This window comes from Dipodomys spectabilis, unplaced genomic scaffold (genome assembly GCF_019054845.1).
Source record: "Dipodomys spectabilis isolate Male_0828 unplaced genomic scaffold, ASM1905484v1 ptg000102l, whole genome shotgun sequence".
Classification (NCBI taxonomy): Eukaryota; Metazoa; Chordata; class Mammalia; order Rodentia; family Heteromyidae; genus Dipodomys; species Dipodomys spectabilis.
The window spans coordinates 7,807,215-7,823,057 of record NW_024870779.1 but is presented as its reverse complement, the minus strand read 5'-3'; the positions used below and the strand labels follow the sequence as shown (position 1 = coordinate 7,823,057).

At 36.5% G+C, this 15,843-nt stretch overlaps 1 protein-coding gene across 6 annotated transcripts in view; it reads left to right on the top strand.

The window, feature by feature from the left end:
- The window catches only part of Rims1 (regulating synaptic membrane exocytosis 1), a 504,676-nt gene that overhangs the window by 372,110 nt on the left and 116,723 nt on the right, over positions 1 to 15,843 (top strand). For 2 of the 6 annotated variants that reach the window (XM_042687077.1, XM_042687078.1), the window contains 2 exons: positions 1,515 to 1,598; positions 13,028 to 13,099. The exons of 2 other annotated variants lie outside the window; for them this stretch is intronic. In XM_042687077.1, coding sequence (XP_042543011.1) covers positions 1,515 to 1,598; positions 13,028 to 13,099 — 156 coding nt within the window. The remainder of the gene's footprint in view (positions 1 to 1,514; positions 1,599 to 13,027; positions 13,100 to 15,843) is intronic. 2 more of the 6 variants (XM_042687080.1, XM_042687079.1) reach the window with 1 other exon arrangement.

The window sequence follows — 15,843 nt, the reverse complement described above, 5'->3', positions numbered from 1 at the left end:
GGCTCAAATTCTATTATTGCTTGTTCTTTTACTTACTTCATGACTTCTTTGAAGCCCTGCCCTATTTTGTTCTTTGTCCTTCTCCATGTGATTAAATGAATGTTCCTAATTTCTCCAAATACTGTCACATCTAGATAAGTCCTGCTTTCCTTTAGGTGGTCCAACAAGACCAACAAGGCATGAAAGGACAAGATACTGTTGTCCAGACTATAGTTTCTTTGTTAATTATAAAATTTTATGCCTCAATTATCCCTTTGTTGCATATGAGAAAGACACCAACCAGAGAAATTATCCTGCTAAATATTTATTTGTATCATATACATACACATTTCTAATCCCACCCTGTTCAATCCCATTTTCTTCTGTTTCAACTAGGTTTTATTTTTTTTAAAACACTTTAATTTTTGGATCTCCACAGGCTGAATCTCAAGATATTTTAATAGAAAAAAGCACTGTTTCAAACTGTCTTCCAGTTAACACACACACACACACACACACACACACACACACACACACACACACACACACACACAGAATATAATTGTGAATGTTAAAATAAGAAACAGCTGTTAAAGCAACTGGCAGACACTTAAGTAAATGAAGATTAACAGAACATTTAACACTTCATGCTAATTTTCTGTATCTGTCTATATTCTTAATTTTAAGTCATTAGTGAACGTTTTGTAATGAAGGTTTCTACCACAAGCAAAACAAAACGAAACAATACCGAAACCAAAAATGGTATGAAAGTTGTTAAGACTACACTGGTATTTTTAGGTAGAAATTACTTCTTCATATTATCAAGAACATTTCTATATCCTCTAGCTCTATCTTCCTTATTATTAAATGTATACCCCTCTTCTTGACACCAATAATTTCAGAACCTGCATCAAGTACACATTAGAGGTTTATTAGAGTGGTTGTGTTCGAATAAAAGTGAAATTTCTCTTGTGATGGCTCACACCTGTAATCTTAGCAAGTCAGGAGGTTGAGATCTGAAGATAGTGCTTCAAAGCCATCCTGGGCAGAAAAGGCAGACTCTTCTGCTGACCAGCAAAGCTGTAAGTGGAGCTATGTACAGCTTGAGCTGCTCAAGTAGTAGATAACCAACCTTGAACAGAAAAAAGCCAAGGAAAAACAGAAGGCCCTGAGTTCAAGCCTCAGTACAGGCACCAAACAAGAAGTGAATTATTTAAGCATTAATATTAGTTACATTCACATTTATATTTGTATAGACATGTATAAATGAGCATCTTAAAAAAAACCTGTTACATTTCGTAGATTCCACTCATCTTCACACATATTTTCTCTATCCATTTGTAAGGCTCTAAGCCTAAATTTCCTGTATATTATAATTGTGTTTCTAAATTTGTGAAAGTAAAAGATGAAATTGTAGAGCAAAATTGAACACTTTGCCTTTCAGGGGCCTAATTCCAGTCCTATTGTTCCATGTATTTTATTTTAGAAGTTACTAAATGTCCTGTTTTTTCCTGTCTTGTTCACTGGGCAAACAGGGGTAGATGGTCCCCCTCCCTAGATAGGAGACGACCTCCTAGCCCCAGGATTCAAATCCAGCACGCATCTCCGGAGAATGACAGGTACTAGTCACCTCCTTATGGACAAGTGGCTTCTAGAGGCTCATAGGACACCAAGTGAAGGATGTTTGAAAGGAACGATGGTTAAGACATGCTTTCTTCCAGAAACAAGAGTGAAATATGGAGCTCTACCAGTAATTCCACCTCTTTTAAAGCACCTCAGAATATTTACTAAAAGGCGAGCAGCATAGGAAGTGGTGTCATTTAAGATCAATAAAGTCAAGATCAGTGAAAAGTTCTCTTCTCGGAAGCATTCATTACAGTGTTTTGAATTTCCAGAAAGGTATTTATCCATAGATTCTTGATTATATTAGATTACACGAAAATTCTCAGGTGCTTTAAAGTGTATTAAAGTCTGCCAGAGCAGACTGATTACATCTGAGAGCTTAATCTCAGTTACCTTTGCTGCTGTGTGAGTCTGTTTTCAAGATACCATTTAGGCTTTGGGGTTAAAAATGGTATTAATGCAGAGTACTTGATTCTCATATACTTTACGTATATTGTGTTTTTAAACCAAATGTTGTCATCTAGGGACATTCTGCAAGGTAGGTTGTAGAGAACAGTCAGTGCTTTGAATATATTTTATACAAGCTCTAAGAAGTGTCACAACATCTATGCTCCAGGGCTATAATATTCTTAGTTTTCAGTCATTTAATTCTCCCATTTTATTATTTTTTCATACATAGTCCTTACAGTATTTTTTCTGTGTGGTAACAAAAAGTTTGGGGCATCAGAGATCCTTTTCGTCAGCAGAAATGCCATCAAACAGTGGTTGTTGGTGACTTACACCTGTAATCTTAGCTACTTCAGAGACTGAGATCTGAGGATTGTAGTCCCAAGCCAGCATGGACAGAAAAATCTGAGAGATTCCTATCTCCAATAAATCAGCAAAAAGCCAGAAGTGTAAGCGTGGCTCAAGTGGTAGAGCATCAGCTTTGAGCATAAAAGCCAAGTGAGAGAGCAAAGGCCTGAGTTCAAACTCTAGTACACACACACACACACACACACACACACACACACACACACACACACACACACACACACACACACACACACACACACACACACACATTCTATCAGAGACTGGTAACATTTATTAAATAAGTAGATGCAGTATCTGAACAACCAGATACCTGATAACTCCTTGGATAAGCATGAAGGCTCTTTTTTTGCTTGTTTCCTTTGCACCAGTCCTGAACAGGGCCTATGCACTGTTCCTGAGTTTATTTGCTCAAGACTAGCACTTGACCACTTGAGCCATAATTCCGCTTCTGTTTTTCCTTTTTTTTTTTTTTTTTTGGTGGTTAATTGGAAATAAAAGTTTCACAGTCTTTCCTACTCAGGCTAGCTTTGAACCTTGATCCTCAGATCTTAGTCTTCTGAGTAGCTAGGAATATAGGCATGAGACACCAGTACTTGGCCAGCTCTTTGTTCTCGACAGTAGTTGTAGCCTGGTAAAGAGTGATATAATTTATTTTCTCTTTTTACATAATTAGAATATCTCCAGAATTTCTACTTGATAGAAAAACTAGACTTCATAATTAAGAAAAATTAATGTCATTTACCAATATTGGGAAAGACAACAAACTTCAAGATTTTGAGCATATTTTAATTCATATTAATCATTTAATATAACATGCATTTGGAATTCAACATTCCTTAATTCCTTCTGCTACAAAATTAATAATAGTGTAAGATTTCTAGGATTAGAAGAATTAGTGAAATCTCCAGTCTAAAATTTATTAACAGGGATAAAGTCATTTCAAATAAGAATAGAACATCACTGTGGAAGTTAAATAATAATGTAAGTCTACATTGCTACTAATGTTTACAGTAAGGATCTATTGTGTCCCTACTGTGTACAGTGAACAATGGCTAATTAAAATTCTGATTTAGTATAACAAGGTCTTGATGAAGGAACTTAGAAGTTCTTTTAGGAAAGGTAATTCTGAGAAGTTTTGAATTTATTCTGAAACAAAACAAGTATTACACAATTAAATAAAATAGTCTTTGTAATGAATGTAAACACAGGTTTATCTGAGCTTTCATTGAACAATATAGAAATTGATAATAGTTTCAGTTCTTAGTATACGTAAGATGTCATTAGCTTCACCTGATGGTATATGGTATATGAATTAATTATATTGTTAATTATAAATATATATTATTAATAAGTTCTATGCTGATTATTAACTAGAAATACATTCTAATATGCACATATGTATTCTAGGTGATTTATGTGGTAGGTAATAATCAGCATAATATATATTTCATGTATTTACTAAATACAAAATATTGTATATAGTTTTTATAATGACTTATTTATAAATAAATCCTACATTAAACCAGAAAATAATAAATCTTAAATAGCTTGAAACTACAATTTCATTGTTGTAGAGAATAGAAAATAATAGACAATCAGCTTTCATTCATCAGCAAGAATAAAAGATGCCATCAAAATGAGAAATTATTAACTAATGGTGAATTTGGAAGTAGCCATGTCACTCACTTGACAAAGCATAGTGAACACAAGCACTGTACCTGTTACTAGCTCTACTTCTCACTCAGAAATCCCTACTATTCTAAGTGAGATAGCATCAGGGTAGGTAGAGTGAATATTTATTAGGACTTTGGAACAGGGGCTCCCTTTGTCCCAGGACACTGGCAGTGAGAAAAACGCAGTGTGGTTATATTTGTGATAGTGTGTGTGTGTGTGTGTGTGTGTGTGTGTGTGTGTGTGTGTGGTAGTGGGGGTCCTGTGGCTTGAACTTGGGGCCTGAGTGCTGTCCCTGAGCTTTTCCCTTTTTTTATTTATTATTTTTTTGCTGGTTGTGGGAGGCCTGAACTCTGGGCCTGCACGCTGTCCCTCAGCTCTTCAGCTAAAGGCTAGCAATCTACCACTTGAGACACAGCAGCACTTCTGGCTTTTTCTGCTTATGTGGCGCCGAGGAATCGAACCTAGGGCCTCATGCATGCAAGGCAAGCACTCTACCACTGAGCCACCTTCCTAGCCCCTGTCCCTAAGCTTTTATTGGTCAAGGCTAGAGATCTACACTTGAGCCACAGTTCTACTTCCAGCTTTATTGGTAGTTATTTGGAGATAGGTCTCACAGGTTTGCTGCCTGGGCTGGCTTTGAACTATATCCACAGATCTCAGCATCCTGATTCACTAGGATTAGGATTACAGGCTTGAGCCACCTTAGCCTGGCTTGTCATTAGCATTCTTGACAATATTGATTTTATTGTTTTACAAAGTATCAAATTACATAGGTTTGTATACAAGAATAATATTTTGGAAACTATTTTTAAACAATAATAAAAATACACTAATTGGTCAGATGCTGGTGGCTTGTGCCTATAATCTTTGTTACTCAGGAGGCTGAGATCTGAGGGTGTGGTTTGAAGCCAAACCAGGCAGGAAAGTCCATGAGACTCTTATCTTCAATTAACTACCAAAAGGCCAAAGTGGAGTTGTGGCACAAGTGCTAGAATGCTGGCCCTCAGCATAGTAGCTCACAGGGAGTACCCAGGCCCTGAGTTTAATCCTCAGTACCAGCACACACACAAAAATACAGTAATTGAAGAGAATATTTAATCAAAGTACATTATATGCATGGATGGAAATATTTCAATGAAGCCTCTTGTATAATTAATATTTGCTAAGGAAAAAGAGAAAAAGTATTTGGTACTAGCTCCCTAGGGGAATAATTCTAATCTTCAAAGTGTGAAAGTTTCTTGCAGTTTTGTTACTAAATACATCAGGGCTTCTTAACATCATCATGGCATTAATAAAGTATATCTGTGTAAGTGGAATTATTTTAATACATAAAATCACTTTTATGAACTCGCATCTCTATATATTTCTTGGGATCTTCATAAAGTGTAGATCCACTTATAACCTGAAATTTATCAAATGACTAAATCAACCAATGGCTAAAACATTAACCAAATATTTTCTAAATGGCTATTCTGAATAGCTATCCACAAAACAGTACATACAACTTTGAACTATCAAGCTTCTGAATTTGGTGGCCAGGATGTAGGCATTCATCTAGGTATGAAATGGTAATGTATGTTACTCTTATGATTATCATTACCTAGTTCAACTTGGAACTTTTTTTTTTTTTTGTCAGTCATGGGGCTTGAACTCTGGGCTTGGGCGCTGCCTCTGAGCACTTCAGCTCAAGGCGAGCACTCTACCACTTGAGCCACAGCACCACTTCCAGTTTTCTAGTAGTTTAATGTAGATTGGAGTCTCACGGACTTTCCTGCCTGGGCTGGCTTTGAACTGCGATCCTCAGATCTCAGCCTCCTGTGTAGCTTGGCGTGAGCCACCAGCGCCCGGCTTGGAGCTATTTTTTAAGTGAAGCATTCTTATTAGTGATTTTGAATTTATTATTATTATTATTTTTTACTATTTAGCTCTTTTTAAAAAAATTTTAAATTTTATTGTAAAAGTGATGTACTGAGAGGCTAGAGTTACATAAGTCAGGTAATAAATGAATTTCCTTTAGAACAGTGTCACTTCCTCCCTCATCCTCAACCAGTTTTACCTCTTGACTTCCTTCCCCGACTAAGTTGTATAGTTCATTTCCAACATAGTGTCTAGTGAGGATCACTGCTGAATTGGTTCACCCTTTGTCCCACTGTTTCTGTGCTTCCCCTTCCCATCCCCAAATCAGATAAACTTACGTGCAAGACAGAGTACAGAAATCAAAAATAGGGCCAGAAGAGAATAAACCTAAGAAAAAAGGAAAGAAATAAAAAGAACCACAAACAGTGCAATTAAAAATCTCTTCCTTCCATTTCTTCAAGTTCATTTCAATAAGCATCATTTTATATGACCAATGCACATAACTATTGAGCCCTTGTGATCTTCTCCTAAGACTATCCTCCTTCGTTCTCACTGTGTGAATGTTTAGACTGATGTTAAATTTATCATGTCCAAGTGTAATTATTTGTTTTGTGCTAACCATCTGGTTTACTTGCAGATTTATAGGCACATTCTAATAATTACAAATGAGGAAACCATGCAGCCTGTGTTTCTGTGTGTCTGGCTTATTTTGCTTAGTGTAATTTTTTCCAAGTCTTTCTACTTCCTTAAGAATGGGACAAAAATTTTTATTGTAAAGGAGATGTACAGAAGGTTTACAGTTAAGTAAGTCAGGTAATGAGTACATTTCCATTTGAACAGTGTCACTCCCTCCTTTATTCCCTCATAGCTTTTCCCCTCCCAAGGTAGTTCTTTTTAACAAAAGAAATGTGTTTTATTTTAATTTATATTATTTTTGATTTTTTTTTTTTTTTTGTCGCTTGTGGGCCTTGAACTCTGGGCCTGAGCACTGTCCCTCAGCTCTTCAGCTCAAGGCTAGAGCTCTACCACTTGAGCTACAGCACCACATCCAGTTTTCTGGTGGTTTATTGGAGATAAGGATTTCATGGACTTTCCTGCCCAGGTTGGCTTTGAACTTCGACCCTCAGATCTCAGCCTCCTGAGTAGCTAGGATTATAGACATGAGCCACCGGCGCCTGGCTTATTTTTAATATTTTTATTATCTTTAAATAGTTGTACAAAGGAGTTGCCATTCACCAAAGCAGATTATGAACACAGTGTGTCATGATCCCTTTCAACTTACCCCTTTCAACATACTTACCCGCCCCTAGCAACCTACTCTTTCCCTTATTGAATTATTATTATTACTCATGCATTGACTTTTTGCCATTTAAAAAAGCAGTTTATATGAACCATGCATCTTGATCTTTGTCACCACTTTCACAACCCTTTGACCCACTCCTTCCCTTATATTTCTTTTTTTTTTTTTTTTTGGGTCCGGGCATGGGGCCTGAACTCTGAGCTTGGGCGCTGTCCCTCAGTTCTTCAGCTCAAGGCTAGCGCTCTACCACTTGAGCCACAGCACCACTTCTGGCTTTTTTCTTTTTGCTTATGTGGTGCTGAGGAATTGAACCCAGGGCCTCATGCATGCAAGGCAAGTGCTCTACCACTGAGCCACCTTCCCAGCCCCCCTTACATTTCTTAATTCTGTGTAGTATGCAATAATTCTTGCCTGGATTCTTTTCCCTTCTCCTCTCCCCCCATTCATCTACCCTTCTCTCCTTGGCTTTTCTCTTTCAAGTACCCATGTCCTGGAACTTATTTTGGGGGGGGGGACTTTGACTTTGTCTTTTGAATAATTGTTATTTGTGCTCTCCATAGAGTCTATTCTATTTCAGTCAATTCATTTGTAATCCCTTGCTTACCACTCAGTGTGTTTCCTTGTAGATTTATAGGCACATTTTAACTACCACAAATTAGGGGAAGCATGCAATTTATGTCTCTCTGGGCCTGACTTACTTCACTCAGTATTTTTTTTCCAATTTTTTCTACTCTTTTACAATGGTAAATGGTAAAAATACCATTGTCCATTGAGGGACATATGGGTTGGTTTCATACAATAGCTATGGTAAATAGTGCTGGAATAAATATGGTTGTGCTGGTAGCTTTACTGTATCCTGGTTTGTGATCTTTTGGATAAATGCTCAGAAGTAGAATTGCTGGGTCATAAGGAAGCTCTAGTTTTTTTAAGGAACCTTCACACTGCTTTCCAGAATGGTTGAACAATCTTATATCCCTACCAACAGTGTCTATAGAGTTCCCTTTTGGCCACATCCCTGCCAGTATTTGTTATTGCTAGTTTTCTTGCTATTGATCATTCTAATTGGGGTGAGGTAGAACCTCAGTGTTGTTCTGATGAGCAATTCTTCCTGTGCCTAAGGGTCATTTTTACTTCATCTTCTGAGAAATCTCTCTTTAAGCCATTAATCCATTTATTAAGTGTGTTGTTGTTTCTTTGAGGGTTTACTTTGTAAGGGTTTGATTTTTTTGAGCTCTAAGTATAGTAGTCCTTTGTCCCGTGGATAGCTAGTAAAACTCTTCTCCCATCTTGTGGGCTTACTATTTAGCTTATTAGCTCTGTCCTTTACCACACAGAAACTTTTAAGTTTGACACAATTCTATTTATTCAGTATTTCTTAGATTTGTTGTGACTATGGATCTTTAAGGAAGTTTTGACTTGTGCCTAGGACCTCTAGTGTTTCCTCTCCCCTTCCTGTAATATTTTCATGGTATCTGGACTTACATTGAGGTCTTTGATCCATTCAGGTGCAAGGTGATATATAAGGATCTAGTTTCAGTTTTCTGCATCTGGCTAGCCAGTTTTGCTAGCACCATTTGTTGAAGAGACTGTCTTTCTTCCAACCTATGTTTTTGTCTTCCTTAGCAAATATTAGATGGTGATAGGTCTGTGGGTTCATTTCTCAGTCTTCTATTCTGTTCCATTGTTCTCAGTAGCTTTTCTGTATGCCAATAAGAAGATTGAGACTCAAATCAGGAAACAACCCATTTGTAATAGCCTCAAAAAAAGATACCTAGGAATTAACTTAAACAAAGATGTGAAGGAATGACCTCTGTTGTGAAAACTACAAATTTGGAAAAAGAAATTGAAGACGTTTCATGCTCCTAGAATAATTAACATTGTGAAAATGGCAATACTGCCCAAAGCAATCCACCAGTTCAATGCAATACACATTAGTTCTATTGGAGGATTAAATATGATTAAAGAATTTCAATTAGTTTAAAATTATTTAGAGGTTACAGAATTACAGTGACATTTTCTTTATAGAAATCTTAAGAAAGATTGTGTGTGTGTATGAGTGTGTGTGTGTGTGTGTGTGTGTGTGTGTGTGTGTTTACTGGTACTGGGTCTGCACTCTTACTTGTCTCTTTTACTGAAGGCTGGAGCTCTACTACTTGAGCCACATCTAAACCTTTAGAAATATCATAGTAAAATTAAGTTCTGATGGCATCTGTAGAGAAAAAAAATAAGTATATCTTGACTGGAAAGTTCAAAATAAAAATTAAAAGGGCAGATGTGCAAAGTTGCAAGAAATTCTGTATTAAGTAGTATTGGCTGTGAGTAGACCCTTATAGATGAATAAGATTCTTTGTATTCATGATCAAATATGTATTATTATTATTATTTAAAAATAATTATCTCTATAGAGTTGTAAGAGATAGAGGAGAATGACAAAAATTTTCATTGACCAAGATGCATTGTACTCAAAAACTGATACAAGTTGACATGTTGAATTGAAATCCCTTTGTAAAAGTACTTAAAAATAAAAATACCTTCATAACACTACTTACTGATTCTAAGTAATGCTGAAACTTCTAACAGATCAGATTTTGTGTAGTACTACAAAACTACAAATACTAGACTATAAATACTAAGTACCAGTGAAGCATTTAAAATTAGGAAATATGTGAGTTGGTGGTGTTATTACCCTGCAGATCATGTAGGGGAAAATGAGGCACAGCAAGGTTAAGTAAGTTGCATAAAGTCACTCAGTAGCCAGAAACAGAGATGATATATCCAGTTTGCCTCTAGAATTCATGGCTACTACATTTCATTCATACCAAAGATCTCATGTGATACTGCCATTGAAATTCAAGACTCAGCACACCTCCTGGCTTGACAGTTAATGAGTATGTGTGTCAGAGCAAAGTAGTTAATTTCTCCAAGTCTCGGTCTCCTTATACTTTTTAAATTTTATTTTTAAGTAGTCATACAAAGAGGTATCAATTTAATGTGTCAGTTTATGAGTAATAATGCATTTTGATCAATATCACTCCTTTCATCAGTCTCCATATTCTTAAAGGACAAACTGTACTATCTTCGTTGTATTGGTTAGAGTGGATGAGCTAAAACAAGTCCAAGATGTCCTCCTAGCACAGACAGAAGTCTTTATGAAGGTTAGATATGATTTCTATTGTCATCACCAGTGTTGTATATGAATCCATGAAGTCTTAGGAGATGAGGGAAGAAGAAGGTTTTTAGACTTCATAGACGAAGTGACATCTCAGTTGAGTCTGGAAACATAGAAATTACTAGAGTTAGGAAGAGAAGCAGGTGAGTTCTGAAAGATGCCTATGACCTTGTGCCCTGGTTGTAGTTTGTAGGAAAGCTTGTCTTGTTCTATGCCTCCTCTCTTCCCTGTCTGCATAGATCTTCCCATCTGATTCAGCACTCTCAACTCAGTCCTCCTTACCTTCTCCTGATTCCTTAAACATACTAGGCACACAACTGCCCGTGCCAACCCACCTGCTGTCTCATTGTTGGGAACATTCTGTCACTAGAAACATACATGGCTCTCTTCACTTAAGTTTTGCTAAATTTGACCCTTTCTGGTTCTTCATTGACACCACTAAATGAAATTGCAATCTGCCCCTGACCTTAACCCTATCTCCCCTACATCCCAGCCCCTTGCTCTGGTTACATTTTTGTTGTTTGGATTGATCACCTTCTTTCACAATATGTAATGTACTGGTGTGAAATTGTTCTTGTTGTTTAATTTTTGTCTTCTACTAGTAAAATACCCCCCCATCCTCTTTATCCTTTTTCTTCTTTCTCCTCCCTCCCTCTTCTTTCTCCTCCCTCCGTCTCCTCCTTCTTTTTGCTGATATTTAGGCTTGAACAGTACTGGGGCTTAACTCAGGGTCTTTCATCTTACACTCTTACTTGACGTTTTTTAAATTTACTGCTGTCCTGGGGCTTGAACTGAGGGTGTGAGCAGATGTCATTTCACTCTTTTGATCAAAGTGAGCACTCTACCACTTGAGACACAGCTCCACTTCCATTTTTTTGGTGGTTATTTGTAGATAAAGATCTAGCCAACTTTCCTGCCCAGTCTGGCTTTGAACACACAAATCCTCAGACCTAAGTCTCATGAGTAGCTTGAATTATAGGCCTGAGCCTCCCAGCTATTGATATGGATTTCTAATTTGGAACAGGCCCTGACATAATACAGGATACTAAATTAAGTTGTCTGATTGTCATAAATATATTTGTCTCAATATTATTGGACAGTGGACATTCAGGAAAGAAAATATGCATAAATTATAGAGATTCAGAGGGCAGTCCAAAAATACACATTTCTATGATTTCTTTAATTGTTTTTAAAATATTGATCTCTAGAGTATCATATTTAGAATGGTTTATTTCAAATACATAGTAGTTTTATATGTGATGAGTATATTCATTTATTCAACTGCCATAATCATTTTACTGTGTATGTATATTATAGCATTATGCTATGCACCTTAAATATTAAGCTGTCATATATATATTGCAATGTGATGATGCATTTCAGATTCTAAATGTTGAGCATATGTATGTATATGTGTGTGTACATATACATATATATAAAAATACATATATACATACATACTGTTGGTAACTAAATTGGAAACCGAAACAGTGGGAGTATACCTGCAATCCTTGCTACTCAGGAAGCTGAGATCTGAGGATGATCAAAGCTACTTCAGGCTCAAAAGTCTGTTAAGACTCATGTCCAGTTACTCCCAAAAGGCCAGAAGTGGCTGAAGTGGTACAGTGCACACACACACAACAACAACAACAACAACAACAAAATTACCCAACAAAAAAAAATAACAAAATACAGTAAATTGGGGACCTTTTCTTTGCTTCATAACGCATGAATAGCTTTCTAAAATAGCACCTGAAATTCTGAAGACAGTGGCTCATAACTGTAATCCTAGCCAATCAGGAGGCTAAGATCTCAGGATCATCCTCCAAAGCCAGCCCAGGCAGGAAAGTCCATGAGAGTCTTACCTCAAATTAACCACTGGAGAGTCTGAAGTGGAGCAGTGGCTTAAATGATAGAGTACTAGCCTTGAGCAAAAAAGCTCAAGGACAGTGCCCAAGCCTGGAGTTCAAACCACAAGACCCAGCACAAAAACGAAACTACGATAAAATGGCACATGATTATCAAGGCTTCTTTCTGACTACTTAAAAAATGGTCTTGTTGATGTAAGTAGTTATATTTACATCAGTATTTTGTATTATGATATTTTTCTTCGCTTGCCTTAATAATATTTTGTGGTGGAAAAATAAACCTGTGTAACACCAAGGTTCAACCTTTAAAAGTAAAAGAGCACTATACCTCATGTGGTTTTTCTGTACCTAAGTCATTACCTTCACCTAAGTCATTACCTTCACCTTATCTTCACATTTATCATTATTCTATTTTGCCATCCAATTTATGTTCTCAGCAGGGAGGCAAAGTTGCCCAGCGGAGGTCCACATTAGTTCCAGGCTGTAGATGTACTTGTTTAGACAAATGAAATGTCAGTTGTTTATGTCTCCGCTTGGCAACTTGTGTCTGCCTTGCAGCAATTTTGATATTTAATTTGAATGTTTTAGTTTATTTCATTTTTTTATTTTGAAAAATACTGACTGACCAAACCATTTAGATAAGATGGTTGTCATTTTTCATGTGTCATGTTTTAAACCTCTGGATGATGTTACTGTAGTTTTATTCATCATATATTTTGTATTTAACATTTCATTTCACAGGCACTCCAGAAAGTCTGAAAGATCTAGCATCCCAAAACAGACTAGGAAAGGCACTGGCTCTGATGCGGAAAGGTAGGCGTGGGGGTGTACTGTCTGCCATCTTCTGTTTTCTTAGGGTCCTCAGGGTACTCTCACTCCCATTTGATGTGACCACCTCTGAATTCCACCTTGTGATGTTCAAAGGAGTTCTTGTAAAGAGTTCTACTCTTTTGTGGGAATAGTGTAATTGAAGAATGTGGAAGGGAGCTATTAAATATTAAGTTACTTTATTTTATTATTTTTAGTTATGCAGAGGGCTTTCAGTTCAGCATGTCGTATATGAGCATAGTGTGTCTCTATCAATGTCACCCTTTCCATTGTTCTTCATACATATTAAGTTTAAAGAGCACTTGTAATTTTCTCTTCTTTGGTCATTGGGATGACTAATAAGGATTAAAACAATACTGGTTTTACTATACATTTTAGGAACTAATACTCTGTTTCTCAGATTATGTGAAATACTTTCAATAGAATATACAAATATCTGAGGTTCAATGGTCCATCTGAATGTCATCTAAGCAAATCTCTTATTTACAAATGGGTAGTGTGTTTCTTGTGTTTTGCAAGTACACATATATACTGAGATTGCATAAAAATTATAAGGAATTACTGAACATTTGTTTACAGTTCATCCAATTCCATAAAGCTTTGGAGTATTTTAGGTGCAATATAATGAGATTTTTTTATGCATAGGAAAACATCTAAGTGGTTCAAGTACTGTATAGTGATTGTCTTTTATCTTAAAATTGTGGCGAACGTGTGAGGACACAGATGCAAGTGAATCAGTGTATTCATGTATCATAGATGCTACAGAGTTATGAAAAAGTACATTGAAAATATAGAAATGAGTAAGATTAAAAGAAATGATAAAATGTTTCATAAATTAGTTTTACTAATCTAAATGCACATGTGAAAGCAAATGTGAGGAGTAGAGTGTTTCATGAACAAGACCAATGTAAGAAAATTCTTTAAGGTTTGAATACCATTGGCACCACTGGCTCATGCCTGTAATCCTAGTTACTCAGGAGGCTGAGAAGATCTGAGGTTTGTGGATCAAAGCCAGCCCAGACAGGAAATTCCTTAAGACTTATCTCTAATCAGCCACCCAAAAAAATTGGAAGAGGAGTGGCACAAGTAGTTTAGTGCTATTCGTGAGTAAGAAAGCTCAAGACAGCACCTAGGTCCTTAGTAAAAGTCCCAGGAACGCCCCCCCCCCCCCCCAGCAAGAAAAAGAGAGAGGGGGAAGGGAGGGAAGAAGGGAGGGAGAGGAAAGGGAGGGAGAGAAAGAGGGGAGGGGGGGGGAATAGATTTGAAATACTTTCTTGAGTTTGGAGAAAGTGCACCAGTTTTTGGAATGGAGAATAGAAATCAAGGGATGGGACAAAGGGTTGAAAATAAAATGGAGACAACCTGAAAAAAAATGAATAACAAGACTCTGGCATGTTAAAACTGTGTTAAAAAATCTCAGTATCTTTATGAGTCATTGATATGCTTTAACCATGGTTCATGGATGATCAGATTTAAAACTTGGGTGGCATTTTGGAAGGTGGATCCAAAGATTCAGGAGTAGATGGAAGACACCAGTTAGACTATAGTAGGCTTGGCTGACATGGAATCTGTACAATTCAGTGATTCATTTCAGTGATTCATTTCATTTAGAAATATGTGCAAGGTATGTATTAAGGATGTATTAAGGTTAGGAACAACTTAGAGGCAAAAATGAAAACTTTCCAGTAAATAGAGATCTGGAAAGGATCTGAGAAGGAAGCTAAGGGATGTGAGATGAAATTTACTCATGGAAAGTGGTCCATGGATATATTGACTATTTAGAAAAGTTTGGAGAGTGTAATTTATACTATAATAATGATCCAGAGTACTTAAAAATAATACACAAAGGAGTTGAACATTGAGTAAAGAAATGAATCAGTAAGGAAATGAATGGATGAATAGATGAATAGTTCTAACAGATATATGAAACAACACCGATTATGTTTCATCTTTCATATTCTTTAATGCAAACCAGCTAACAGAAATAGAAAACTGTTATCTTTCATATGGGTAGATTTGTTTGGTTATAATTACAGTTCTTCATTGACTCTTATTGGAGTAGAAAACTCATGCCTAGATTTTTTTAAGTGAATTGTTGAATAGGTAGATATACAAGAAGAATTGACTTGGATTTTCTATGTTACTTTAGCTCTGATTTCTCCAGAAGATACTTTAAATTGATGGCTAGCTTAAAATGAAGTGAATTCACAATACAAATTCTACATACATTGATTTTGATTTAGTGATGCTGGGGATGAAGCCCAGGACCTCACATCTGCTAGGCAGACACTTGTGTACATCCATGATCTGCACATTGATTCTTGATCATTGTGAATTAACAACTCCCCTTCCAATTATGTATTAGCTCTTGCAAATGCACAGGAAATGATCATGATGTTTAGATGCGTTTTGTTGGTCTTATCAAATGTAGCTTCACAAGAATAGCCTTGGATGAAAATGTTATAAAAGATATGATGGGCAGTTGGAGATAATGGACAGGCAAGAACTGATTTCTATCTTCTGTGCCTGGCCAACTAAAGTGGTCCTTCCTTTGGAATGTCCTCACTCAGATAAAGCACTTAGCTTTTTCCTTTATGTAAAATTCAGCTATAAGCCCTGCTAGCATCATTTCCATTCTAGCAACTCTTCCTCTTGTAGAACTTAAACTCTGCAGTCTGTGACATACTCTGTTTAGACTATGATTTGGAATTGTTTGAAGGTGCACTTTT